This window comes from Schistocerca serialis, chromosome 8, assembly GCF_023864345.2.
Source record: "Schistocerca serialis cubense isolate TAMUIC-IGC-003099 chromosome 8, iqSchSeri2.2, whole genome shotgun sequence".
NCBI classification, from domain to species: Eukaryota; Metazoa; Arthropoda; class Insecta; order Orthoptera; family Acrididae; genus Schistocerca; species Schistocerca serialis.
This window is the reverse complement of record NC_064645.1, coordinates 35284460-35312437: the sequence shown is the minus strand read 5'-3', so window position 1 is coordinate 35312437 and position 27978 is coordinate 35284460. Positions and strand designations below refer to the sequence as shown.

Sequence of the window (27978 nt, the reverse complement as noted above, 5' to 3'; positions counted from 1 at the left end):
GTCAAACAATGGAAACTCTGGTATGGGATAATGACAGTATTGTCAAAAAGATAGATTGCTTCTCACCATATAGTGGAGATGTTGAGTTACAGACATGCACTACAAAAAGGTCGCTAAACAATTGAACTGTCATCCAAGGGGCCTTAGATGATCACACACACACACACACACACACACACACACACACACACACACATATATATATATATATATACACATATTCATTCTAGCACAACTATCACATGCATGACCACTCTCTCTTACTGCCAAGGCCGGAGAAACACCACTGTTGTTGTTTATAAAAATGACTACATTAATAAAACCCAATGGTTTTTCTGCAGCAATGATATTTGTAAAATAGATTATGATCCTACTGATTCCCTGTGCTGAAGAGCTTAAGGCTTGCTTTGATGGATGTGCACATATCATCCCCCCTGACCTCTTACTCAAATTTAGACTGATAAATCCTAAGGCCCCAAACATGTGTGCACAAATAAAGACTCACAAGATGGATATACCTACAGATCCTGTTATTAATGGGATTGGGAACACAGGCAACCCAATTCTAAATATTTTCTTCAGCTGATTCACAATGACTTCACATTTCATGACAATTTTGCCATTTCTGAAAGAAAGGAACTTTTACAACTCTTACATAGAAAATCTTTTCCTCACGGCTACACTTTACTGTCGCTTGATATAAAAAAAATTAGATACAAACATTCCAGTAGAAGAGACTTATTTCAATTATTCAGGATGACCTTTGACACTGACATCTATGCACCAATGAAACTGTGGAGGTTATAGCTCTTCTTCGGCTCTTAACTTCATAAAATTACTTCATTTTTAATAACAAATTTTATAAGCAGTCAGTTGGCCATGGGTAATCATTTTGCAGGGTTTCTTGCTGATATATTCATGAATTAGTTGAGTGTGACCATTTCGCCCAGGTCCCCCACCATTAAAAAAAAAAAAAAAAAAAAAAAAAAAACACTGCTTTTACTGGTGATATGTAGGTAAGATAATAATTGTTTTTGATGGCGAAGGAATGATCTTTACACATGAAGTCATCAATAGCACTGGTATTCTCAACTTCTTTGATTTGTAGCCTTGTCTCATTAATCATGTCATCAAATTTGACATTTATAGTAAGCTTCCTACAAGGGACTCTGTTATACATGCTACATCGTGTCATCTGTATAAGTACAAGATGAGTTACTTCAGATCTATGAAACACTGTATCACAGAAATTGCACAATGTAGAATCTATTACAAGGGAACTGGAAGACCTGAAATATGTTGCTTTTTTGCAATGGCTACAGCCCCTCCATCATTGAGAAATTATACATGCAAAAAAATCACCAAGTGACCAAGAATTCACTCTCAGTCCGCACCTTAAAATTACAGGTTTTCGAAGCTTTCATTTTTAGGTAATGTGTTCTACACTGCAGTTAAACTCTTTGGTGGTCAAAATATAAGAATAGTGTATACCACCTCTAACAAAATTCAGTATCAATACATCCACAACATTGCATAAATTGAAGATGGAGGGGGGAAAAAGGAAAGAGAAGGAAAGGGACCAATGATACAAGCTGGATTGAGACTTTATGCAGAATCAGCAGTGACAAATTATAATGTGTGATGGACTGGTACTGAAACATGGGATCTTCTGCTTACAAGGCACATGTGTTAACTGCTGCACCACTCAGACACAGTGTTAATCACAAATGCAAGGACTATCTCGGCACGCTCCTCAGTTGATTCACATTCGCCAGTTCCTTCCCTGTCCTTTTCCTTTCTCCCCCGGCCACCTTCACTTTACATAATATGTTTTACAGTTGCAGATTCCATGTGATGTTCATTCTTTTGGACATTGTCCAAGTGGGAAGGGCTTTTAAAATAAGGTTTCAGGAGCATTTACTCACTAAGAAGGGGCAGATTACCAGTAAGCATAATTCCTCTTTCACTGAGCACCTTAAATCCAGGGTCCACTAGCCACCTGCACTTAGGAACTTAAAGATTCACACCATGCTCCCCAAGGAAGGAGACCTAGTCTTCTTGATGATATTCATATGCTAAGAAGGATATGTTACTCAATGATCAGTTAGCTGGCACAAATCAGATTTTATATGATTGTATGATTTTTTATTTTTTTTTTTTATTTTTTTAATGATATATTAGTTTTTAATCTTTTATTGCCAGGGAATTGGTCTTAGCATTGTTACTTTTTTGCCTTATATTTGTAGTCTAATCTTTCTTTTATTGCTCTACATAATTTACTTCATTATTCTTTTAGTCCGCCCCGATAGCTGAGTGGTCCACGTGACGGATTACCGTCCTACGGGCCCGGGTTCGATTCCCAGATGGGTCGGGGATTTTCTCCGTTCAGGGACTGGGTGTTGTGTTGTCTTCTTCATCATTTCATCCCCATCCGGTGCACAGGTCGCCCGATGTGGCGTCGAATGTAATAAGACTTGCACCAAGGCGGCCGGACCTGACCCACAAGGGGCCTCCCGGCCAATGATGCCAAAAGCTCATTTCATTATTCTTTTAAACTGTATTTGAGCATAAGGATTTTCTGTGTCTCTGTACATAGTTTTTGATCTAGCATATTCTGCATTGTATGTATTTCCAAAGGCCCTATTATGTTTTTATTAATTTCTCAGTTTATCCACTACTAATTGAATGTTACACCATTATCACACTGTACACTGTCATTTCTACTAGCACAATATTTTGCATGAGCTCCTATCATTCATATGTATGCACTATGTGAATACGGATGGCCCTTTGTCACCTTTCTAGTGTACAGCTGTGTTTACAGTTTGTGCACGAGATCTAGTTCTGTGCTGCTACACCTGTCCCCACCTCCACACGAAGCAATATACTTTTTGAGGTTTCTTCTTCATTCTCTACTCATGCCTGATCCTGGTGCTTTTATCTATTACTTTTTAATATGTAGGTCGTATTTTTGTATGTTTTATTCGGTGTCATATCTTCTTTGACAGTTGCTTTTTATCAGAAAATTTTTGAATCTTTAACATGAGTTATGTGACTTTTCTTTATGTAATTTTATTCATTTGGTGTTTGAAGCTTATTTTGCCTTTATAGTAATCCAGGATAGCACCAGACTGAATTAATTATAATTTCATCCTCACCTTATATTTTAAGGTGACCTGATGATGCCCTGTCCAGGTTAAACAATCCTTGTAGAGTTAATGAAGAACAGTGTGCAACCTACAACTGTTTTTTAAATAGGAGAAATTTTTTCTGAAACTTTTAAACCCCTATTACATGCCCTCAGGGAATGAGTTTCCAAAACTGCTGAAACAGTTATTTCTTTTATTCATTTTTTTATTCAGTTTTCATAGCTTTAAATTGAAAATTCCCTTAATAGTGACTTTTTTTTTCAAAAAAGCTTTCAACACCTATTTCACCCCCTTAGGGGTGGAGTTTCAAAAAATCCCTTCTTAAATGATGCCTACAGTAAAAAATCAACACCCTACCCAAAATTCAAGATTAATATTTCAGATTTTTAAAATTTAATGTCACAATACTTACGAGACAAATTATTTGTTTACATCACACATTTGAACTGACAGAGAGTTATTTTCAATTTCAGGTAGTTAAGGCAGAGGATACAGGAGGACTATCAAGCACAGCACTGATCAGCATAAAAGTGACAGACATAAATGACAAAAATCCAGAGTTTCAGAATCTGCCGTATCTGTTTAGAGTGCGGGAAGGAGAAAATAATGCCAAAGTTGGGAGTGTGCTTGCCACTGATGCAGATGAGGGCCAGAATGCAGTTGTGTACTATTCTGTTCCTGATGAGATACCATTTGCAATTGATGCTATGACTGGTGAAATTCGGACAAAAACTGCACTTGATTATGAGAAACAGAGGGTAAGCCATTGGTACAATTATGTTAAGTATCATTTGTATGTGTTGCTGCCTTTCACACAGAATAGATCATGTTTGTAACTGTCTCATCTTTTCCATACAAACTAATTTACTCATTGTACTTGTCCAACTCTATTATCATCACATTGAGGTAATGTAGGAAGCCAGGTAAAGTATTCAGATTGATATGTCAGTTTTAGCTGACCATCTTAGTATTTATAAGTGAAGCCAGTAATTGCTTAAAAAGGATGAACAGGACTCACAGTGTACACAGCATAAAAGAAGGTTCACTTTTGCAGTCCATGTGTTGATAAAAGATGATGTAGTATGGAGAAACAAGTCATGTACAGTATTAAATTTGTATGTAACATGATATGCTTTCATTATTAACAAATAGTTCCTGGCAGTGGTCTGTAGCAGGCTCTGATTGTTCAAGAAGGTTTTAGACTAGATTAGTTACAAACCTTATTCATAATAACATATAACAAGAAATAAACTGATATTCAACAACCTGCTCTTAACAGTGGTTATGTGTAATAATTGAAAGCTGAACTTGCGAGGAATTGGGGGGGGGGGGGTGAAATTATTTGTGCTGCTTTTAGTGAGCTGGTGAGGGGGAAGGGTGGGGGAAGGTGGTTGGGGAAGAGAAGTGGGTATCTCAGGTTTTCGAGCTACCAAGCTCTAACAATTGCATTATATACTTCAGTGATATTTTCTGTATTTTTATGGTTTCACCAATTATTGAGTCAGAAGCATATTATTTTTGAAGCACCTTAAATTAGTTACTAATGAACTGAGTCACAAATGTTGTGACTGTTTGGAGTGCTTACAAAATATCTTACAAAATTGTACTTCAACAGGTGTGTGATTCCTTGAGCTTACTTTTATTTTCAGGACTATAAGTTTGTTGTGACTGCAAAAGATGGGGCACCAGATCCTCGCTTGGCAACAGCGACTGTCACAGTCCAGGTGGTGGATATTGACGATGAATTGCCAATATTCCATTTACTGAGCTATGAGGCAAGGGTCCCTGAAAATGTTCCAGATTACATGGTTACCCAAGTCAAGGTAAATCCATAACTTCCTTAGTTGACAAAAGAGGTTAAAAATCCTTGCACCTATTCTAATGATATGGTATTTCCAGGCTGATGATCCAGATACGAATCAAAAAATAACTTACATTATCAGACAAGGACCAGCTGAATTATTTTCAATTGATCAGAAAACTGGTGTTATTAGAACTTTACGTGGATTGGATTATGAGAGAGAAAGTCAATATATCCTTGTCATCGGAACATTGGAAAATCCGGGAAATCGGCCAGGTGACACAACCAGAGTGATTGTCAATGTTGAGGTAAATATTACCTATTCATTTTATAAAAAACCAATGTGAATTGCTTCTTACACTCAAGAAAATGTTCTAATATAAAAATGAGGGCATTGCCCATATAAATTACATATTAACAATTTTTAATTTAGTTTCCACATACTACAAGAAAGTCACTATGCTGCTATTTTTGTACTGCGGGTCACTTTTTAGACTTCAGTAGTGTTTAAATTGACTACATGTATTTTAATGGTTGTGCTGAAATGAAAGTCTACTTTCTATCTTTGCCCCTCTGCACACACACATGGAATGCTGTAAATGTGAACAGTCAGTAACAGTAACCAAATTTATGGAGTAAAATGCAACTTATCAGTGATGAAATTTAGCATTTGTTAATTGATCATCCTGGCAGTACATTAACATGTAAAAGAACAGTCTTCACCAAGATAATAAATCCAGTAATGAAAACAGAAAATTTTTGTGGGGCAATATAACAGTAGAAGACTCTCATCAGTAAAAATAATGACAGCCCCATATTGTGCAGCAGAGAGAAACAAGGTCAAACAAGTGGATAGGTACTTACAAATCTGTGCTTTGCAGATTGCTCCTTAGTCTTTGGCAGTGGGTACATAGTGTACCACCATCATTTTCCCTCTGTGTTGTTTTTGTTGTTGTTTTCAGCCTGAAGACTCGTTTGATGCAGCTCTCAATGCTGTTCTATCCGGTGCAAGTCTTTTACTATCTGCATAACTACCACAACCTGCATCCGTTTGAAGCTGGTGACTGTATTCGAGCCTTAGTCCCTCCCTACATTCATAGCCCTCACCCCCCACCACCACCACCACCCCAAACAGAAACCGTTTCATTACTGTATGGACAACTCCTTGATGTATCCTATCAACTTATCTCTTCTTTTAGCCAAGGTGTGCCATAAACGTTTTTCCCCAATTTTACTCGGTACTTTCTGGTTCGTTACTTGATCTCCCCATCTAATTTTCAGCGTTTTTCAAGAGCACTACATTTCAAAAGTTTTTGTTTTATTTCTATTCAAGGCTACACCTTCAGAAAGGACCTCTAACATGTAAATCTATTTTTGATAGTGATAGGAGATAACAAATTCTTCTTTTTCAGAGATACTATTGCCAGTCTTCATTTATATCCTCTCTACTTTGGGCCATCATCAGTTATTTTTCTGCCCAAATAGCAAAAATTGTCTACTAGTTTTATTGTCTCATTTCCCATTCAGCTTCACCTCGTTTTATTGTCTCATTTCCCATTCAGCTTCACCTCATTTCATTCAGTTAAGCTTCATTACCATGGTTTTACTTTTGTCGATGTTCATCTTATAATCTCTTTTCAAGACCGTATCCATTCCATTCAACTGTTCTTCCAAATCTCTTGCAGTCTGAAAGAATCACAGTGTCATCAGCAATCATTAAAGTTTTTGTTTCTTCTCCATTAACTTCATTTCAGTTTTCAAATTTCTCCCTGGTTTGCTTCACTGCTTGTTCTGTGTACATCCTGAATAACATCAGGAATAGGCTGTCTCACTCTCTTCTCAATTACGGCTTCCCTTTCACAACCTTCAGTGCTTACAACTGCTATCTGGTTTCTGTACAAGGTGTTAATTATTTTTATACCTGTAGTTTGTCCCTGATACCTTCACAATTTCAAATAATGCATTCCAGTCAACGTCTTCAAAAACTTTCCCTAAAACTATAAATTTTACAAATGTAGGTTTGGCTTTCTTTAACATGTCATCTAACATAAGTTGTAGGGTCAGTATGGCCTTGAGTGTTCTTATATGTCTCCAAGGGTAAAGATACATGCTCTCAGAAAAAAGGGCTGTGATTACCTAAGAATTTGCAGTAGCAGCACAGCAGGACATGTTATCTGAAGTTACAAGGTCAGATCAGTCAACCGTTCAGACTGTTGCCCCTGTAACAACTGAAAGAGCCACTGCCCCTCATCAGGAACCATGCCTGTTGCCTCTCTGCAGATACAATCACACTGTGGTTGCACTTAAGGTATGGCTATTAGTACGAGACACCCAAGCCTCCCCACAATGTTGTAAGTTTTTCCGTGATGTGCAATGTCTTTCTTTTAATATCATACACTGCAGAGCAGGGATGACTAAACAAACTCACGAAGAACTCTGCCCACTTCTCTGAATCTTTTGCCTCTTTTCTGTTGATACAATCTGGCAAGGACAGTATTCCAGTTTTGGTATCTGCCTTCCCCATGGCTGGAATTGTGTGTCAATCAACTTTAAACTGCTCTCGACTGATACTCCTAGATTGTTGACGTTGTAACAGGTCACTATTCTGTAGTCAAATTATGTACAATCTTTTCACCTATTTACGTACATTACAGTATACATGTTTATGTTTAGAGCTACAGTAGCTACCAGTCTTTGCACCAGCTGCTGATCATCTGAAAGGGTCTTTAAAATTTCTAACTAGGTTCTAATGAAAAGGAAGATTAATGTCTGATGTCTGATTGATGATTAGTTTAAAATCAAAGATTGGGTAAGAAAATTAACTGTGTTGTTTTGAAAGGAAACATTCCCACAGTTTGACTTAAGCAGTTTAAGGAGTCCTCAGAAAACATAAATGAGGATTTGAACTGCCATCCTCCTGAATGTGAATCCAGTGTCTGTCTGGCTGCTGCAGCACCTCGCTTCGTATATCTCTAATGATGTCATGTCCCTGCATGTAAGAGGACGGCCTCTTAGGATGACTGCAAGTGTTATCCACTCGCTTACTAATATACAGGGCATTTCAAGAGGAACAAAAAATATCAGAAGGTGCTAGTATAGACCTATTCAAATAAAGGCTTTCATGTAACATGTATCTGACTTTTATTGGCTACAGAGATGTAGCTATTGATTACAGGGATGTAGCTGTTAGAATGTAACCCAAACCAATAAACACAGAAGGTGTTAAACAAGGGTTGTTGTTGTTGTTGTGGTCTTCAGTCCTGAGACTGGTTTGATGCAGCTCTCCATGCTACTCTATCCTGCGCAAGATTCTTCGTCTCCCTGTACCTACTGCAACCTACATCCTTCTGAATCTGCTTAGTGTATTCATCTCTTGGTCTCCCTCTACGATTTTTACCCTCCACACTGCCCTCCAATACTAAATTGGCGATCCCTTGATGCCTCAGAACATGTCCTACCAACCGATCCCTTCTTCTAGTCAAGTTGTGCCACAAACTTCTGTTCTCCCCAATCCTATTCAATACTTCCTCATTAGTTATGTGATCTACCCATCTAATCTTCAGCATTCTTCTGTAGCACCGCATTTCAAAAGCTTCTATTCTCTTCTTGTCCAAACTATTTATCGTCCATGTTTCACTTCCATACATGGCTGCACTCCATACAAATACTTTCAGAAACAACTTCCTGACACTTAAATCTATACTCGATGTTAACAAATTTCTCTTATTCAGAAACGCTTTCCTTGCCATTGCCAGTCTACATTTTATATCCTCTCTACTTTGACCATCATCAGTTATTTTGCACCCCAAAGAGAAAAACTCCTTTACTACTTTAAGTGTCTCATTTCCTAATCTAATTCCCTCAGCATCACCCGACTTAATTCGACTACATTCCATTATCCTCGTTTTGCTTTTGTGGATGTTCATCTTATATCCTCCTTTCAAGACACTATCCATTCTGTTCAACTGCTCTTCCAAGTCCTTTGCTCTCTCTGACAGAATTACAATGTCATCGGCGAACCTCAAAGTTTTTACTTCTTCTCCATGGATTTTAATACCGACTCCAAATTTTTCTTTTGTTTCCTTCACTGCTTGCTCAATATACAGATTGAATAACATTGGGGAGAGACTACAACCCTGTCTCACTCCCTTCCCAACCACTGCTTCCCTTTCATGTCCTTCGACTCTTGTAACTGCCATCTGGTTTCCGTACAAATTGTAAATAGCCTTTCGCTCCCTGTATTTTACCCCTGCCACCTTCAGAATTTGAAAGAGAGTATTCCAGTCAACATTGTCAAAAGCTTTCACTAAGTCTACAAATGCTAGAAATGCAGGTTTGCCCTCACTTAATCTAGCTTCTAAGATAAGTCGTAGGGTTAGTATTGCCTCACGTGTTCCAACATTTCTATGGAATCCAAACTGATCTTCCCCGAGGTCGGCTTCTACTAGTTTTTCCATTCGTCTGTAAAGAATTCGCGTTAGTATTTTGCAGCTGTGACTTATTAAACTGATAGTTTGGTAATTTTCACATCTGTCAACACCTGCTTTCTTTGGAATTGGTATTATTATATTCTTCTTGAAGTCTGAGGGTATTTCATACATCTTGCTCACCAGATGGTAGAGTTTTGTCATGACTGGCTCTCCCAAGGCCATCAGTAGTTCTAATGGAATGTTGTCTACTCCCGGGGCCTTGTTTTGACTCAGGTCTTTCAGTGCTCTGTCAAACTCTTCATGCAGTATCGTATCTCCCATTTCATCTTCATCTACATCCTCTTCCATTTCCAGAATATTGTCCTCAAGTACATCACCCTTGTATAGACCCTCTATATACTCCTTCCACCTTCCTGCTTTCCCTTCTTTGCTTAGAACTGAGTTTCCATCTGAGCTCTTGATGTTCATGCAAGTGGTTCTCTTATCTCCAAAGGTCTCTTTAATTTTCCTGTAGGCAGTATCTATAGTACCCCTAGTGAGATAAGCCTCTACATCCTTACATTTGTCCTGTAGCCATCCCTGCTTAACCATTTTACACTTCCTGTCAATCTCATTTTTGAGACGTTTATATTCCTTTTTGCCTGCTTCATTTACTGTATTTTTATATTTTCTCCTTTCATCAATTAAATTCAATATTTCTTCTGTTACCCTAGGATTTCTACTAGCCCTCGTCTTTTTACCTACTTGATCCTCTGCTGCCTTCACTACTTCATCCCTCAGAGCTACCCATTCTTGTTCTATTGTATTTCTTTCTCCCATTCCTGTCAATTGTTCCCTTATGCTCTCCCTGAAACTCTGTACAATCTCTGGTTTAGTCAGTTTATCCAGGTCCCATCTCCTTAAATTCCCACCTTTTTGCAATTTCTTCAGTTTTAATCTACAGTTCATAACCAATAGATTGTAGTCAGAGTCCACATCTACCCCTGTAAATGTCTTACAATTTGAAACCTGGTTCCTAAATCTCTGCCTCACCATTATATAATCTATCTAATACCTTTTAGTAGCTCCAGGATTCTTCCATGTATACAACCTTCTTTTATGATTCTTGAACCAAGTGTTAGCTATTATTAAGTTGTGCTCTGTGCAAAATTCTATCAGGCGGCTTCCTCTTTCATTTATTAGCCCCAATCCAAATTCACCTACTACGTTTCCTTCTCTCCCTTTTCCTACTACCGAATTCCAGTCACCCATGACTATTAAATTTTCGTTTCCCTTCACTACCTGAATAATTTATTTTATCCCACCATAAATTTCATCAATTTCTTCGTCATCTGCAGAGCTAGTTGGCATATAAACTTGCACTACTGTAGTAGCTGTGGGCTTCGTGTCTATCTTTCCCACAATAATGTGTTCACTACACTGTTTGTAGTAGCTTACCCGCATTCCTATTTTCCCACTCATTATTAAACCTACTCCTGCATTACCCCTATTTGACTTTGTGTTTATAACCCTGTAGTCACCTGACCAGAAGTCTTGTTCCTCCTGCCACCGAACTTCACTAATTTCCACTATATCTAACTTTAACCTTTCCATTTCCCTTTTTAAATTTTCTAACCTACCTGCCCGATTAAGGGATCTGACATTCCACGCTCCGATCCGTAGAATGCCAGTTTTCTTTCTCCTGATAACGACATCCTCTTGAGTAGTCCCCGCCTGGAGATCCGAATGGGGGACTATTTTACCTCTGGAATATTTTACCCAAGAGGACGTCATTATTATTTAACCATACAGTAAAGCTGCATGCCCTCGGGAAAAATTACGGCCGTAGTTTCCCCTTGCTTTCAGCCGTTCACAGTACCAGCACAACAAGGCCATTTTGGTTAGTGTTACAAGGCCAGATCGGTCAATCATTCAGACTGTTGCCCTTGCAAGTGCTGAAAAGGCCGCTGCCACTCTTCAGGAACCACACATTTGTCTGGCCTCTCAACAGATACCCCTCCGTTGTGGTTGCACCTACGGTACGAGATTTGCATCGCTGAGGCACGCAAGCCTCCCCAACAATGGCAAGGTCCATGTTTTCATGGGAGAGTAAATGATTAAATTCAAAGTTGGTTTTCATAAATTGTACCTCTGAGTTCATTATGCTTGGGAATTCTCTCAACAACAACACTTGTAGTGCTCCTGTAGTCATTTTGGCATTCTTTTTTGGAGGAAGCGGCATTCATAATAAGAGTGATCAGTTTGTCTCTTGCATTTAGCGTTTCTTTGTAGGCTTCACCTTTTGACCATCTCCACAGGCAAAAATATAAACAGGTAAGTTCTGCAGACCTTGGTGGCTGAGAAATGTCTATCCATCTTCCAGAAATGTTACATTTGGATGGCATCTCACCTCATGACTAGAATGCTCAAGGCCTCCATCTTGCAGGAAGAATGTGTCCATCCTCAGAGCCAAAGGTGCCTCTTCCAGTAATGCCAGATGCTCATTTTTGGGAGAGTCTTAATAATGGGTCCCTATAACATAGTACAGTAACATGACACACTCAATCAGTCATCTATCATAGAACACCACATATTTACAGAGAAGCATTCTCGAAAATGTTTCTCCACATTGGCACATGTGTTTTTGTTGGACCATCAATGTGAGCTATGAGTGCTATTTACACGGCCACAAATGAAAGACGATTCATTATTTTTAATGTTTTTTTGTCAATCTGCAATTATCTGGCAGCAAAATTCCAAACATCTACTTTTATCCATTCTCTAAGGTGTCAAATTCACTGTGAATAACAAGGACAGAGGTTTGATCATATTAATGTCTTCCACATTCTCATTTGTGGAATACCAGCATGTGTAGAAATTCAGTGTGTGCTTGTTGAAGGATCACATTTTACCAACTGAAGAATATCTTCTGCCTTAGCCACACTCTGGTCCTTTGCGCACTCAAGTGAAATATCACTGCCGAGCACTGCGCCACTCTCAGACAGTTTAGTGAAAACATGAGTAATCACTCAAGAATCGGGTACTCTGTGGTTGGAGGTGAAAAATGTAATCTGAAGCACAGCTTGGACTTCAGCACAAAAGTGACAGATGATAAAAGCCAGAATACAGACACATAAAATAAACAGTTATTATTTCTGTAAACAGTTGCATCTCTATAACCAATAACACTTTGGCACTTTGGAAGCATATGATATCAAATGTTTTATTCTATACTGCTACCTCCTTCCTCAAACACCAGCATATCTCGAACTGCAGTCGTGCTATCACATTACCTTGGATCACATTTGACATTGCCATTGCTATATCCTGTGCCCCAGAGATAACCGACATGGAAAGTCAGGTGGCATGTAACACATTTATTCACAGTCTGACAACTGACACAGTCTCATGAACATAGAGTGACTCTATAATAACAGAAGCATGGCTTAAGTTCAATAGGGGACTGTGGAAATGGATTTTTACTAAATTTTTACTAAATCACCTGCAGTACATATTTAGACATAGATGTTGCTCATTTCGTAACCTCCCAGACTTATTACAATGGCTTCTAGCAGCCGATCCTTTACAAGATTACAGTAATTAGCAATACATTCAGCTACTGTTGTTTGCACAATTTTTATAAATTACGATTAAAGATTTCTATTTTTCAATACCTGAATAGTGGAGTAAGATTGGTTTGACTGAAGACTTCAAGGTAAATTCCTCTGTCTAGTTTGTCAAAGTATGGTATTCTATTGCAATAACAATATTTTAACTAAGAATGCTAATTACCTTGAAACTAAATGAAGGCAAAAGTTATGAACACGTTTCAAGCATTAGCTAAATATATGTTTCAGTTATCTAAGTATACTTCTGACCTACTTTATCTGAAAATTAACAATTGCGTACATGTTTACATAGGAACAATGATAACAAAGTTGTATATTATTGGTATTTTTAGATAATCTCATTACATTTATGAATTCCAATTAATCAAAATAATGCAATTAATAATAAAATTGGCTAAGCCATAAGTTAATAGCCAACATTTCTGGTATACTGTGCACATGCCACGTAAGTGATAATCTCGAAGATATTTGCAAAAGAATAAAAATAAAAATAACTGGGGAGAAGAAAAACACAAGAAGGGTGAAATCCATCTGCTTTGTTACAAGCAAGCAGCAACATGTTTCAAAGTCTGTCACAAAGTTAAAGCTCTGCTTAACACAAAGTTAAAGTTCTGCTGAACAAGCAGTGAAATGTTTTTGAATCTGAAAGAGAGTCTCTGCAGCCTGGACAAAATATGGAACAACCACCAGTTACCACTCTTCAGGGAGCCTATCAGATGCTGTTGTGGATCCTTGCAGTGAGGCCATTACCAGAGCTGTGGTGTCCTGAGATATGTCAGTGGTGATCCTCAGTCATAGGCTGTGATTATTCTGCTCTTGAGGGTCACTCCCCACGGTGTAGAGCTGCAAGTTTTCGATGACTGTCCTAGCAACTTCAGCAGAAGAAGATAGTTTCACATGAGTGCATCTTCTAGGATGCATGTGCTGCCAAATGTCTTGGATGGCCCGGTGCTGCTGCCCTTTGTTGACTTTGCTATGAGGCTGGTCCTCCGAGCTGTCATGGTGTGGTGTCGGAGGTGAAGCATAGCTGTTGCATCATGACATTCCTACCCCCAAAACAGAAGTGGCAAGGTGGAGACAGGACTTGGAATCTTTTGTGAAGTCCATGTCCTCTGCTCTGGCTGGGCTGGGGTCCTCTTTCATGGGACTGACTGACTGGGATGGTCTGTGATCTGTAACCCCAGGTGTGATGTCCTCCAGTAAAGGCGCAGATCGTGGTGTCATTGGTGGACCCCTGTTGGTTGCGGGTCTGTAACAGAGACCTGTGTTCGTGTGTCCAGGGGTGGAGCTGGGCTATGAGAGGGGCATACTCAGTTTAATGTGAATAACGTGGAGGTAATTTGTGTTATGAATGGAAACCCCATGCCAGCATCTACTGCTATGAACCAGGTAGCCCCTAGGAATGGGCCCACAAAATTGAGTTGGATGTGGCACCATGCAGTGGAGGTCGTTGGCTAATTGAAATAGCATTGGGTGTGGCAGCGTGCTTACTTTGACAAGTTGTACATTTGGTGACTGACGGGAAGCATTCCTCCAGATCAGCATCAAACTCAAGGGTCCCGACTAGCAACTGAGATGTCAAATTGGTGTTGGCATGCTGTGTTGTGGATCAGAACTGGATATCATATGTATAGGCAGAGAGAAACAGGACCCATCTTTGTAGGTGCCTTGTCATTTTGGTCAGTAGGGCCACTGAAATCCTCAGTAAGGGTAGCAGCGAGTGATTTAAAGTCTGTAAGAAGGCTGAATTCCTGCCCGTACATATAGTAATGAAACTTTTTATTCCAAAAATGATGGCAAGGGCCTCCTTTTCAATTTCACTGTAGTTGCTCTGAGCCAAATTTAATGTCTTTCATGCAAATGTGATGGGCTGTTCTGCTCCATTCATTATATGGGAGAGAACTGTGTCATGCCAAAATTCGAGACATCAGTCACCACTATGAGGTGATGTTTGGGGTTCTATGCTGTGAAGCAGGTCAGTTGTAACAGTGGCAATTTCAGGTCCCAGAATGCACAGGCGATCATTTGTAGGGGAAGTTTTTGTGAAGCAACTGATGGAGGGATTTAGAGAGCACTGTCGCCCATGGACTAGACCGACAGCAATAGTTCAATTGGCCAGATAGCTGTCCTTGGGTACTGACAACTTTTGAATGGCACCCACATACTGTTGAGTTTGGCAGATTCCTGAGGCACTGAATATGTGTCACTCAAAAAATTCACTCTTGTCTCTTTTACAGTGGAGTTTCACTTGCAAAAACACTGAAAAAAGTTTTTCAAGATTTTTCGTAAGGTCTGCAGCATACGTAGGTACAACAAAAACGTCATCCAAATAATTCACTGTTCTCAGTATGCCCTTGATTAAGTCGTTTCAGTATCTTTGGAATATAGATAGTGCACTAGCTATTCCAAATCGTAGGCAGTTATACCGATACAGTCCAAACAAAGTGTTGATGAATAGCACTGAGTGTGGTCTTTGTCCTAGGTTAATTGTAAATATGCATCTTAAGGTCTACCTTAGAAAATAGGCATCCTCCAGCCCATTTCTTCTAACCTGGGAATGAGATGTTAGTTCTCCACTGTCTGTGAATTTACTCTTAAAGTCCTGACAAATACAAAGTGCTCCATTATCACAATTCGCATTACTCATCTACTGTTTGTAACTGGGCTGAGCATATCTTGGTCCTGGAGACATTATAATTCACTGTGTAGCTTCTCTCTAAGTGCAAATGCCATGTTACATGCCTTGAAGAATTTGGATGTCACTGTCAGTAGCAAGTTAATATGTGCCTCGAAGTTTGAAACTCTCGACACCCGTCAGGAAATTACAGTCGGAAATTTGTCTAACAGGCCCATGCGATCCACCGTTTGTCCAACTGCCCTCACAGTCTCTGAAGTGTCATGAATTCCCAGTCCTAATATATTAAATACACTCCTGGAAATGGAAAAAAGAACACATTGACACCGGTGTGTCAGACCCACCATACTTGCTCCGGACACTGCGAGAGGGCTGTACAAGCAATGATCACACGCACGGCACAGCGGACACACCAGGAACCGCGGTGTTGGCCGTCGAATGGCGCTAGCTGCGCAGCATTTGTGCACCGCCGCCGTCAGTGTCAGCCAGTTTGCCGTGGCATACGGAGCTCCATCGCAGTCTTTAACACTGGTAGCATGCCGCGACAGCGTGGACGTGAACCGTATGTGCAGTTGACGGACTTTGAGCGAGGGCGTATAGTGGGCATGCGGGAGGCCGGGTGGACGTACCGCCGAATTGCTCAACACGTGGGGCATGAGGTCTCCACAGTACATCGATGTTGTCGCCAGTGGTCGGCGGAAGGTGCACGTGCCCGTCGACCTGGGACCGGACCGCAGCAACTCACGGATGCACGCCAAGACCGTAGGATCCTACGCAGGGCCGTAGGGGACCGCACCGCCACTTCCCAGCAAATTAGGGACACTGTTGCTCCTGGGGTATCGGCGAGGACCATTCGCAACCGTCTCCATGAAGCTGGGCTACGGTCCCGCACACCGTTAGGCCGTCTTCCGCTCACGCCCCAACATCGTGCAGCCCGCCTCCAGTGGTGTCGCGACAGGCGTGAATGGAGGGACGAATGGAGACGTGTCGTCTTCAGCGATGAGAGTCGCTTCTGCCTTGGTGCCAATGATGGTCGTATGCGTGTTTGGCGCCGTGCAGGTGAGTGCCACAATCAGGACTGCATACGACCGAGGCACACAGGGCCAACACCCGGCATCATGGTGTGGGGAGCGATCTCATACACTGGCCGTACACCACTGTTGATCGTCGAGGGGACACTGAATAGTGCACGGTACATCCAAACCGTCATCGAACCCATCGTTCTACCATTCCTAGACCGGCAAGGGAACTTGCTGTTCCAATAGGACAATGCACGTCCGCATGTATCCCGTGCCACCCAACGTGCTCTAGAAGGTGTAAGTCAACTACCCTGGCCAGCAAGATCTCCAGATCTGTCCCCCATTGAGCATGTTTGGGACTGGATGAAGCGTCGTCTCACGCGGTCTGCACGTCCAGCACGAACGCTGGTCCAACTGAGGCGCCAGGTGGAAATGGCATGGCAAGCCGTTCCACAGGACTACATCCAGCATCTCTACGATCGTCTCCATGAGAGAATAGCAGCCTGCATTGCTGCGAAAGGTGGATATACACTGTACTAGTGCCGACATTGTGCATGCTCTGTTGCCTGTGTCTATGTGCCTGTGGTTCTGTCAGTGTGATCATGTGATGTATCTGACCCCAGGAATGTGTCAATAAAGTTTCCCCTTCCTGGGACAATGAATTCACGGTGTTCTTATTTCAATTTCCAGGAGTGTAGATCCAAACCAAAAGAGTTGGAAGCACCATGGGAGGTGACCACCAAAATTGTGCTGTGAGAGTGGTGGCTCATTATTGAAGTTGTGCATAGCAAATTCTGACACAGATATGAGGTAATTAGTGAAACTGTGAAGTGGGGTGTCAAAAGGATGTAATCGTGGTGACTGAACATTCTGATATGTTTTCCAATCAGTGATGGTGGCTGAGGAGCCCGTGTCAATTTGGAAGACAACCGGGACTCCCTCTCGAGACACTGTAATTGACACCCTTCATTGTGAATGGGGGATTACTGTTTGCATGTTGTCATCAGTGGGTGATTCAGCTGGATCGGAGAATATCCGATCCACATCCATTGGTGGGGCTGACCAGTAAATCTCCACCTTGTGACTTGCTTTGCCACAAGAGCACAATTAACTTAATGAAAACAGCACTGCTGGCATTGGTGGCTGATTAAGCACTGCACACACACTAGTAACTATTGAGGATAGTTGAGTGTCTGTGTGTGTCAGTTCATTTTCTGTTCCCTATGCCTAATATATGGATTGTTCCTGATGAGGCGAGTGGCATACGCTAATGCTGAATCCTGGAAGGAGGCAGGTGATTGCAGAGACTGTGCAGATGCCCTTATAATTGGTAAACAAACATCCAATATGGGATCTTTTAACTTCAACAACTGTCTCAAGGCTTCGTCGTATGAGTGCAGTGACACTGTGTCCTGAAATAGTGTGGAAGTGTATGATTGTTTGCATTGGGGGTAGGAGCACTGGAATTCGCATTCCCATGACAGTCTCTGGAGCCTCATGACCCATTTGTGATATAATTCTTTCTGTTTATTACAGTTGAAGGACTTGTGGCAGGCAGCTGCCACATGAACCTGGGAGTCAAAAATCATCTGTTATGCCATGAACCAGGAAGCGTTGTTTCATGCATGCAATGTGGCACATCTGAAGTCCCAGCTTGTGGTTGAAGCTTTGGAAAGGGGGTGGCTTTGCTCTGATGTTCCACACTAATGAATCGATTTGGGCCAGATGTCCTGCCATTGCTGGTGTTGAGTGTGTAATTCCTGCCAGCCATACCACCAACACCTTGTTTGTCTGCTGCAACCCCTGTAGCAGAATGATCACCAGAAGTGTGAGGTTCGCAGGGCTGGCTGCTGTTGCCACGTTGACAAGCCCAAATTAGAAAAGTGACTACCTGTAACAGTGTGTGGGTACAATTTTAACTTATCACTGCCAATGCTGTATCTGATACCATGGAGATAACCACCATGGAAAGTCAGATAGAATGTAACTCATTTATTCACAGTCCGGCAACTGACACAGTGTCGTGAACATAAAGTAACTTTATAGCAACAGAGACATGGCTTAAATTCAATGGAGGATTGCGGATAGGAATTACACAACGTTACTTCTTGATGTAAACTTAACTGCAAAAATACTCTTCCAAAAAGAACTTGTAAATTTCATTCAACAACTTGGTGGTGTTAGTCCCTTTGCAATATGATGTTAAGTCCTATTGAGCAAGAAGAAAAATATTTCGAAGTCTAATACAAAGTTAAAGTTCTGTTGATTTCTAAGTCTGAAATAGATTTTGTACAGCCTGGACAAAGTATGGAACATCACCAACTACCACTCTTCAGGAGCTGATCAGAATGCAGTTGTTTATCCAGAAAGTTAGACCATTACTGGAGTGGCCAAGTCCTGAGTGATGTCAGTGGTGATACTTGGTTGTAGGCTGTGACAATTCTGCACCAAACTAAACAGGCTGTGGTGTAGAGCTACAAGCTTTCAATTGGCTACCCTTGCAACTTCAGTGGAAAAAGATAGTGCCACATGTGTACATCTTCTAGGATGCATGTGCTGACAAATGTCTTGGATGGCCCAGAGTTGCTGCACTCTGTTGGTTTTGTTGCAAGGCTGGTCCACTGAGATGCTGCAGTGTGGCCACAACCACACAGAGTGCACTGGTTCACGAGGTGTCATCAGAATGGTGTAGCTGTTGTGTCATGACAGCCTTCACCTCTGATGACACTACCCCATACCCCTCCCCAGTCCTTCAGTTAAGATTAATGTGTGGAGTTCTGTTTGCATATCTATTCAAATATCCAGTATGCATGTATTTTATTTTGAGACAGCTGTGCAGAACTAATGTTTTCTGTAAATGAAGAAACTTGGCATAAACCTGATGTATACTCTCTATTGTCTTCTGAAACTTATGTATGAACAGAACAGAAAAAGATGTGTCACAGGATCAGTCCTTGTGAAAACAGTATTAGTTTTTACGTAGGAGTGGTTTTGCCTCCAGAAACACAATCACACTTGATCACATAATTCTAGCAGAAGTTGATGTCCATTACATAGGTCTAAAGTCCTGTACATTAGTATTGCAACCCTTTTTATGGTCTGGAATGACATGTGCCCTTTTCTGGTCACATGATATGTTCCATTGTTCCAGTGTTGTAGGGTAAACTTATCCTAAAAGAGGAGTCAATTTCTCCACAAAGTCAATATAGAATTGAATAGGCAATCCATCAAGACCTATGGATGTAGAGTGATATCAGCTCTTTTGCAGTGTCACTCTAATTTATTTCTACATATACTCTCCAAGTGGCGGCTGGAGAACAGACTTATGAAAGTATTTAAATTTGCAATCTTTTGAAGCAATTGGGTCCTTCTTCCGACAATAGGATTGAAGGAGAAGGAAAAGGGGTGAAGGAAAAGGACTGGTGAGGTTTAGGAAGTAGGACAATTTTGGAAAAGTTCCCCAGAACCCTTGTGAGGGGAGACTTACTGGATGGGATGAGAAGGAAAGACTGATCGCTGGGTACTGAACCAGATGAAATTTGAAAACCTGAGAGCTTAAACGTGGAAGACAGGGTAATATGCAAGACACAGATTGCTGCCAAACCATTGTGCATGTGTTAATGAGAGCGAAATGCTAAGTGCATTGTATGTGGTAGAGATGGGTAGAAAACTAGAAGGGAGTGAAGAAAGGAATAGTTACTGTGAAGAAATACTGAAACCAAAGAAATTAATGTAAATTAAGGCCAGGTGGATAGCAAAAAACAAGGACATGTTGTAAACTAGTTCTCACTTGTGAATTTCCGAGAAATTGGGGTCTAGAGGAAGAATCCAAATGAAACACATGGGGAAACAGGCACTGAGGCCACAATTGTCACGTTGTAGAACATGCTCTGCAACAAGATATTGTGTGTCACCATTATACACCCTGTGACTTTGCTCATTCAACCTAAATGATGTAAAAGGCTGAACAGTGTTTACATAATAGTTGGTGTATGACATGTCATTTCACAAGTGGCTCTCCCTTTGATTGTACAGGGGCGGTTTGGAAAGTTCTTGGAACAGAATAGAAAAAAAGTACTTACATTACTGAAACTTCTTTTATTTTTCAATGTAGTCTCCTTGTAGATTAATGCACTCGGTCCAATGATGTTCCAGTGCCTTGATCCCATCTCGAAAATGAGTTTCCTGCAGGCCTGCAAAATAGTTGTCAATTCTAGCTGTCAATTCTTCATTTGAAGTGAATCTTCATCCACCAAAAAAAAAATTTCAGTTTTGGGAGGAGATGGAAGTCTGACAGAGCCATATCAGGTGAAAAAGGCAGGTGTGGCTACATTTCATACCTTAGTTCATGTAATATTGCCATGGTGGTGACATACGTTTTTGATCCAGCATCAAGAGTCGTGGCATCCATCCTGGAGATAATTTTTTCATTTCTAATTCTTCAGTTAAAATATGATATACCCTTTCAGATGACGTCCGGTAAGCATGAGAAATTTCACGCACTTTCAATTGGCAATCCTCCGTGATCATTTTGTGCACTTTTGCAATGATTTCTGGAGTAGTGACACATATTGGCTGACCACTGTGCAGATCATCATCTAAGCTCTCCTGACCAAAATCAAATTCATTTGTCCACCTGGCAACAGTTGAATATGAAGGAGCAGAGTCCCCCAGTGTATTCTGGAAATCGGCATGAATGTCATTCGCTGTCATACTTTTCTTTACAAAGTACTTAATCACTGCTCAAATCTAATTTTATTTCGATCTTCGCAAAACACTACGTGGGAACATCAACAGAGCCACATCACCGCCACAGCTCTCTTCCAAGAGCACTAACATGGCACATGTTTACAGGCAACAGGCCAATGAGTATCATGTGAACAACCCGTTGTGCTAGCACTGACCTTTTGTGGTGATACCGAGAGAACTTTTCAAACCACCCTCGTATGTTTTTTCCAGTTACAGTACTGGTATAGGTGGTGGTAGAAGAATGCATAGGGCAAGTCTTACAGTGGGAATGATCACAGCGGAGGAGCTAGAGGGTAGGGAAATTGATGTAGAAGAAGCATAGTGTCCAACAAGGGAACTTCAGAGATTGTGAGAGAGGCAAAAAGCTGTTCTAGGTGTGGTTGGCAAAATGTTGGACAGAATGGATCTCATGTCAGGGTATGATTTTAGGAAGTCACTGGCTTGTCGAAGAAGCTAATTAATACATTCAGTACCAGGATAATACTAAGTGACAAGAGGCATTTTTTGGAGGGATCAGCAGTATCAGGACTGGACATGGCAACCCAAGAAATCTGCTTTTGAAATAGACCGGTGGGGCAATTACTCTCAGTGAAGGCTGAGATGAGAATGTTGATGTATTGCTGTAAAGAGTCTGCATCTGAACAAATACGTTTGCCTCAAATATCAAGGCTGTATGAGAGGGAATGTTTAACACAGAAAAGATGGCAAACAGTCAAAATGTAAGCACTGTTGTTTGTTAGTAGGTTTAATATAGACAGAAGTTGCGTAGCCAAACTTCAATGAGGATGAGGTCAACATCGAGGAAAGTGGCATGGGATGCAGAATAGGACCATGTGAAATGTAATTGGGAGAATCTATTTAGAGATTCCAAGAACTTTAACAAGTCAACCTCACCTTGAGTCCATACAGCAAAGATGTCATCAATATATATAAACCAAACCAGGGGCCGAAGGCTTATGGGTTCCAGGAAAGCCCCCTCCAAATGACCCATGAAAAGGTGACTTTAACATAGGAGGGTAGTCTTTCTACTATAGGCTGCAGGTGTTGATCAGTTAATTCAGATAGATACTCAGGAACATTGAAATGGCACACCCAGGGGGAAGAAAGGAACAAATGCAAAACTTCGCAAATAAGTACGGTGAGATTGGATACGCAAATGATTCGAGACCCCACCGACCCTACAGTGGCACTGCAATTGGACAAGGGCCTCTGATTAAATGGTGCACTGTTGATGAATCATATACATGATGATCACATCTGGAATCAAGTGGAGGATGTTAGGGGTGCAGACTGTCAGATAGATGCGTGAGATGACATTTCTCACATTTAAGTCAGTTTGGGAGGGCATAATCATTGGCATGAAAACTGTGATGTGGTTGACATGCTGTGTGGTTGCCAGGTTGATCTTTTGGAGTCTTCAGTCGGGAACAGTGGACATATTGGGTCTGGAGTGATCAGAAAGGTGACAAGGCAAGAGGAGTGGAGGATTGTGAAGCAAGTGATCAGGGATACTACAGTGACAAGCAGATGTACGGGTGCCGGTTGTTCCACAAGCCATTTCCAGACACATTGAAGATGCAACTTTGCAATCCAAGTGCCTTTGTCATGTAACACTGAGCACTGGTGACTCCATCTACAGTTTTGTGAAGCCACTTCATCGTGCATTGTCACAGATTGGCAAAACATGGTGTTTAGTGATGAATACCGATTACTTTTGGGAACAGATAACTGCATATGAATGTGGAGACAGCATGATGAGTGGTGCAGTTCCACCCACGGCGTCATGTGCCACAATGCCTGCACAGCTGACCTTAGTGGGCCAGCATGACATTGATGACATTCTTGACCCCATGTGGGACCTACATGGTCTACTGGGACCAGTTTTCCAACAAGATAATGCTCATCCACATACAGCTTGAGTTACTCAGGACTTCCTAAATCACTCTCCCACTACTGGCCTGCTCCCTGGACTTGTCCCCTATAGAGTGTATGCGGGACCAGGGTGCTACATCTCCCAAGCGGAGATGCTTGATAAGAAATAATAAGACACTGAATACCAAGAACAAGGGTTTATTGTGACCACAGTAGAGAGCTTTAATAAGAAAGGACAATTTTCTTCAACAAAAAATAATACAACTTTTCAGGCACTAACAGGCATACACCTGTAACACACAGTGAATACATGCAGTGCAGCGTGAAGACTATGCTGCTGACAATCCCTAACTATGGAGGTCGAGTGTTTGGTGCAGTTGGCTGACAGGTATGTCTCGAGATAATGCTGGAAAGTCATAAATCCTGCTGCAGTGGCTTCTGATTGGGCTCTGACTGATGGGCTGCTAAGAGCTGGTGCACAAATCGGTCCAGAGCTCCAGTAGAGCGAACTGTCCTCGAGGTGTTGGCTTGTGCTGTGCTATATAGCCGGGGTGCAAGGGAATTTGTGCCGATGCAATTCCACACAAATGACGTGGCAGAGGAAATAGGTCCCTGGCACAGAGGACCTCTGGTGGCACTTGCCATCTGTCATGCTTGTTGCGATCTATGCAGACTGGGGAGTCAATGCTGTGTACATATGCAAACCCTTGTGCTTCAGTGTCTGAGGGGTTGCCAATCCCTTTTAAGTGAATGGCAGATACACGGCAGTGGGGAAATGCTGTATGCTGCCATGTCACTGTACTTTATTTGGAAATGGCTGTTCAAGATTTGTGGACAAATTGCCTCATGACATCCGACATCTAATCCGCTCGATGCCGAACAGTGTTGCGAGATGTGTTGCAGCAAAAGGTAGTCCATCACATTATTGATGTTGCTCTGTATTTGTCTGATTGTACTCATAGTATCTGTTAACTTGACTTATTTTGGGATGAAGTGAATCTCTCATCTGTATGATTATGTCTAATACATTTCACTTCGATTCAATGTTCCCCTCTTGCTGAACTATTTTTAATGTTCCTGAATGTACGTTTGGTGGGTGCTTTGAAGCCAGCAACTATGAGGCAACCAGGAAGATTTGGTTTGTGGCTTGTAGGAAGCAAGCAAAAGGTGGGGTGTGTGGTTTGGGTGGGGTAAGAAGTTCTATGGATTGAGGTGTTCATCCTTGTGAGAGGCTTGAGCTTTTAGGAGGGACTGGAGGTCTGTTTGTATCACAGGGATGGAATCTTGATGGCAGATGCTGTACACAGAGGTGTACACAGCTAGTGTAGACTGTCACTTACATATTCCTTTCAGTCTAGCACCACAGTGGTAGATCCCATGTCTGCTGGGAGGATAATGATGGATTCATTAGTTTCTGGGAATGAAGAGCTTGGAGTTCTGCAGAGGACAAGTTAGGATCATGTTATAGGGACTTGAAGCAGGGTTGTGAAGTAATATGAGGAACTCTTGGAAGGCTTTTAAGGGATGATTTTGAAGTAATGGTGGTGGATCAAGTTGGGATCTTGTTTGGAACTGTTTGAGGCTGGGCTTAATGCCAGGTTTTGCTGTTGGAAAGATTTTGAGATTAAGTTGCAAAGTGATATTTCCAGCTGACATTGTGTCTGAAGGAAAGTAGATCCTTCATCAAAGAAGCATAATTAAATGCAAGTTTAGGGGTGAACATGAGATTCTTGAATAATACAGATAATTCAGAAGGGGAGAGTGCCATAGATGAGAGATTGAGAACATTGTACTATTGTGAGTGATCCGTAATTGGGTTTTATCATTGCTCTGGGAGGCAGTGGTGAAGTGTGGGGATGCTTAAGAAGGTTAGCGTAGCTTGGTTTGTAGGAGAGGAACAGTGACTGGTGGTGAGGCATCTTAGGAAGCTGCAGAGGGACAGGAAGGATAGCACCACTGTTGACGTATTGTAGGGGAAGGTGGGATAGCTTGTTATGCTGAGGTCTGGCATGTTGTTGCAGTTTGAAATTGGCTTGGCAGATGACATTATCTAAGAAAATGAGAGTGGCAGATAACTACAGGATTTTGTAGAAGGAGAGAAGCCTGGTGCAGTGGTAGTTGGCAGATGAGATGTATAGTCACAGATTAATGGGGTAAATGCAAGAGATTGCTGTATTTGAAACTATAAAAGAGATTGGTAGAAACAGAATGTGGGACCTTGGTTTTGATAGTAGAAAAGCAGATTTATCAGAGGAACAAGTGTAATATGTGATAGGATTCAACATGAGAAGAGCAGAAGGTTGGGAGTGTCAGAGATGATGGGACTGGCAAAAATGAAGCAGCAGGGGGTGAAAAAAGGTAGAAAATCGGAAGAAAAGCAAGTAAAAAGATATTATAAATAGAAAAAAGTTGTATGCAAATCATGAGACAGAGAGGGGCTCTCAAGAGGTAGTGAGTAGGTGAGAATTTCTCGCCAGAAAAGTATCCTCTATGATGTAAAACAGTTATGATGGGGGAAAACATTCCAGTTGGGAAAGTCATGAAAATGGGCAATATTTTGAAAACAGGGCAAACAGAAAAAGGAAGACATTGTACAACATTTAATTTACTGTATTTGGAAAACAAAGTAATGCAGGACATGGCAGTAAAGTTGATCAGAACAGTTTGGCGAAAAACAAATGCACCAGTATGTGAAAGAATCATGTATAAGCAAGGTAAGTGGAAGGTGGGAAAAAATGCTGTCAAATTTGCAAGTAAATCAGTGAATGACACTGCAGAGAAGGCCCTGTAGTGTAGCGAACCATGAAAAAAGTATTATATGCAAATTTGTACTGTATTTTATGCACTATGGACTATAAGCCACACCTTCATTTTTAAGCAGTTTAAGCATTTTTACCATTTTTATTATTAAATTACAAATCCAGACTTTAAAAATTCTTAGTTTATCTAACCGAACTGACATTTAAAGTCCTCAAAAATTGTCACCTGAACTTTCTTCTTCTCCTTCCTCTTCATCATCATTGTTGTCTTCTTCATATATAAGATGGTCATCACTGTCATTAAGAGTGTTACTTATGCCTCACTTGTTGAAAGATTTAACAATATTGTCTTCTCTCACTGTAGACAATGGCTTTTTTATCCACTGACACACTTGTTTGATTGTAGGTCATCTTAAAGCTCCCTTCGGCTTAAATTCATGTTGGGTTTCATCTACCACCCATTTGTTCCATTCCTCTCACATATACACTTTAAATGGTTTATTTATCGAGACATTAAGAGGTTGCAATTGTGAAGTAAGTCCTCCTGCAATAACAACAAGCACTATATTTCCCTGTCTCAATTTCTCTTTCACAGAATTTTTCAGATGACTACTTAACTGACCTAGCACAAGAAAAGAACTCTTCTTCAATAAAGCACCTTTTCATCTCTCCCACAGTGTGTTAATCCATAATTTCATACCAGACTCCCCCATCTAATACTTGTCATGTACATGAACAACACCACCTGGCAGTATTTCAAAAGGTTTTGGCATTGTTTTGTGCTTGAAAATGATAATTGAATTAAGTTTAGTACCCAGAATGGCAGGAAGTTCCAAGTTTAGTACCATCAACACAACATGAAAGGACAACAGTGTAGTGCATTTTTTCATGTTCACTTATTTTTATAGTTACATTTTTAGCACCTTTCATTGCAGTAGTTCTGTTACTTGGCACATCAAATGTCAGAGAAGTTTCATCTGTATTCGCTATTTGGCTTAGTTCAACATTGGTTTTCTTTCAATTTTGAATAATAAAGTGATGGAAAGATAATATTTTCTCTTTTTACTGCAGTGACATTTTTTGAGATATTTTGGTTTTGGTTTGCATGCTAAGTCCATAAAGTCTGTAGTGCTAGATTGCAAGCATGTATTTGAATCACTGTTGAATTGGTTCCAGTGCCATTTTGATGGTGTCCTTGAATTCATTTCCATATGTCATCTTCTAGTTTTGACCATTGTGCAGTCAGTCCTCTATTTGCACATTTAATCTTCCTCATTTTTTCAGTTCTTCTTTACTAGCTTGTCAGTCACAAATGGTTTTTTTCTGTTGGTGAAATGCCACTCAACTGCTTTGTTTTAATGTTCTTCTGCATATGCTGTTACTTTCAAGTTATAGCTCTCATCTTATGAATACCTTTTATTATTTATTTTTTTGTATTGTGAAACTAGCTACTAACAAAAATATTGTTGTGCTGTTACCAATAACACAAATCACTGTCAAATAAAGTTCACTGGCACCGTGGACTGCAATTATGAATCATAAGCTAGACAGTGTTCTGGGTTTGTGATGGCAGGGCAGGAGGGAGATAGCTTATGAATCCCTGCAACTCATGTTCATTGCATCGGTGCACTGCTGCTGCTAGTTGAATTCAATGTTGCCAGACAGAGATACGTTTTCCATGCCATTGAATGTATGGTCATTTTTAAGGCTGGCAGGAATTTTAAATCAAACAATGGCCACTTTTACATTAATTTTGGGTATAAGATGCACCTGAATTATGGAGGCAATTTTGTGAAGAAAAAAGTATGCCTTATAGTCTGTAAAATATGCTAAATAACAATGGACCCATCTATATCCATAGAAATCACTACTAGAAGAGATGTAGGGGCAAGATGTTATTCAATATAGATGGCACAGATAGATAAATGTGTGAACTAGCACATAAGGTACAAAACA

General features: G+C 40.8%; 1 protein-coding gene across 1 annotated transcript in view; it reads left to right on the top strand.

Annotated features, from left to right (window-relative positions):
- LOC126416112 (cadherin-99C) overlaps nucleotides 1–27978 on the top strand; it is a 627926-nt gene that overhangs the window by 537789 nt on the left and 62159 nt on the right. The window contains exons 15-17 of the mRNA XM_050083623.1: nucleotides 3623–3907; nucleotides 4799–4972; nucleotides 5049–5258. Of these exons, the coding sequence (XP_049939580.1) occupies nucleotides 3623–3907; nucleotides 4799–4972; nucleotides 5049–5258 (669 nt within the window). The remainder of the gene's footprint in view (nucleotides 1–3622; nucleotides 3908–4798; nucleotides 4973–5048; nucleotides 5259–27978) is intronic.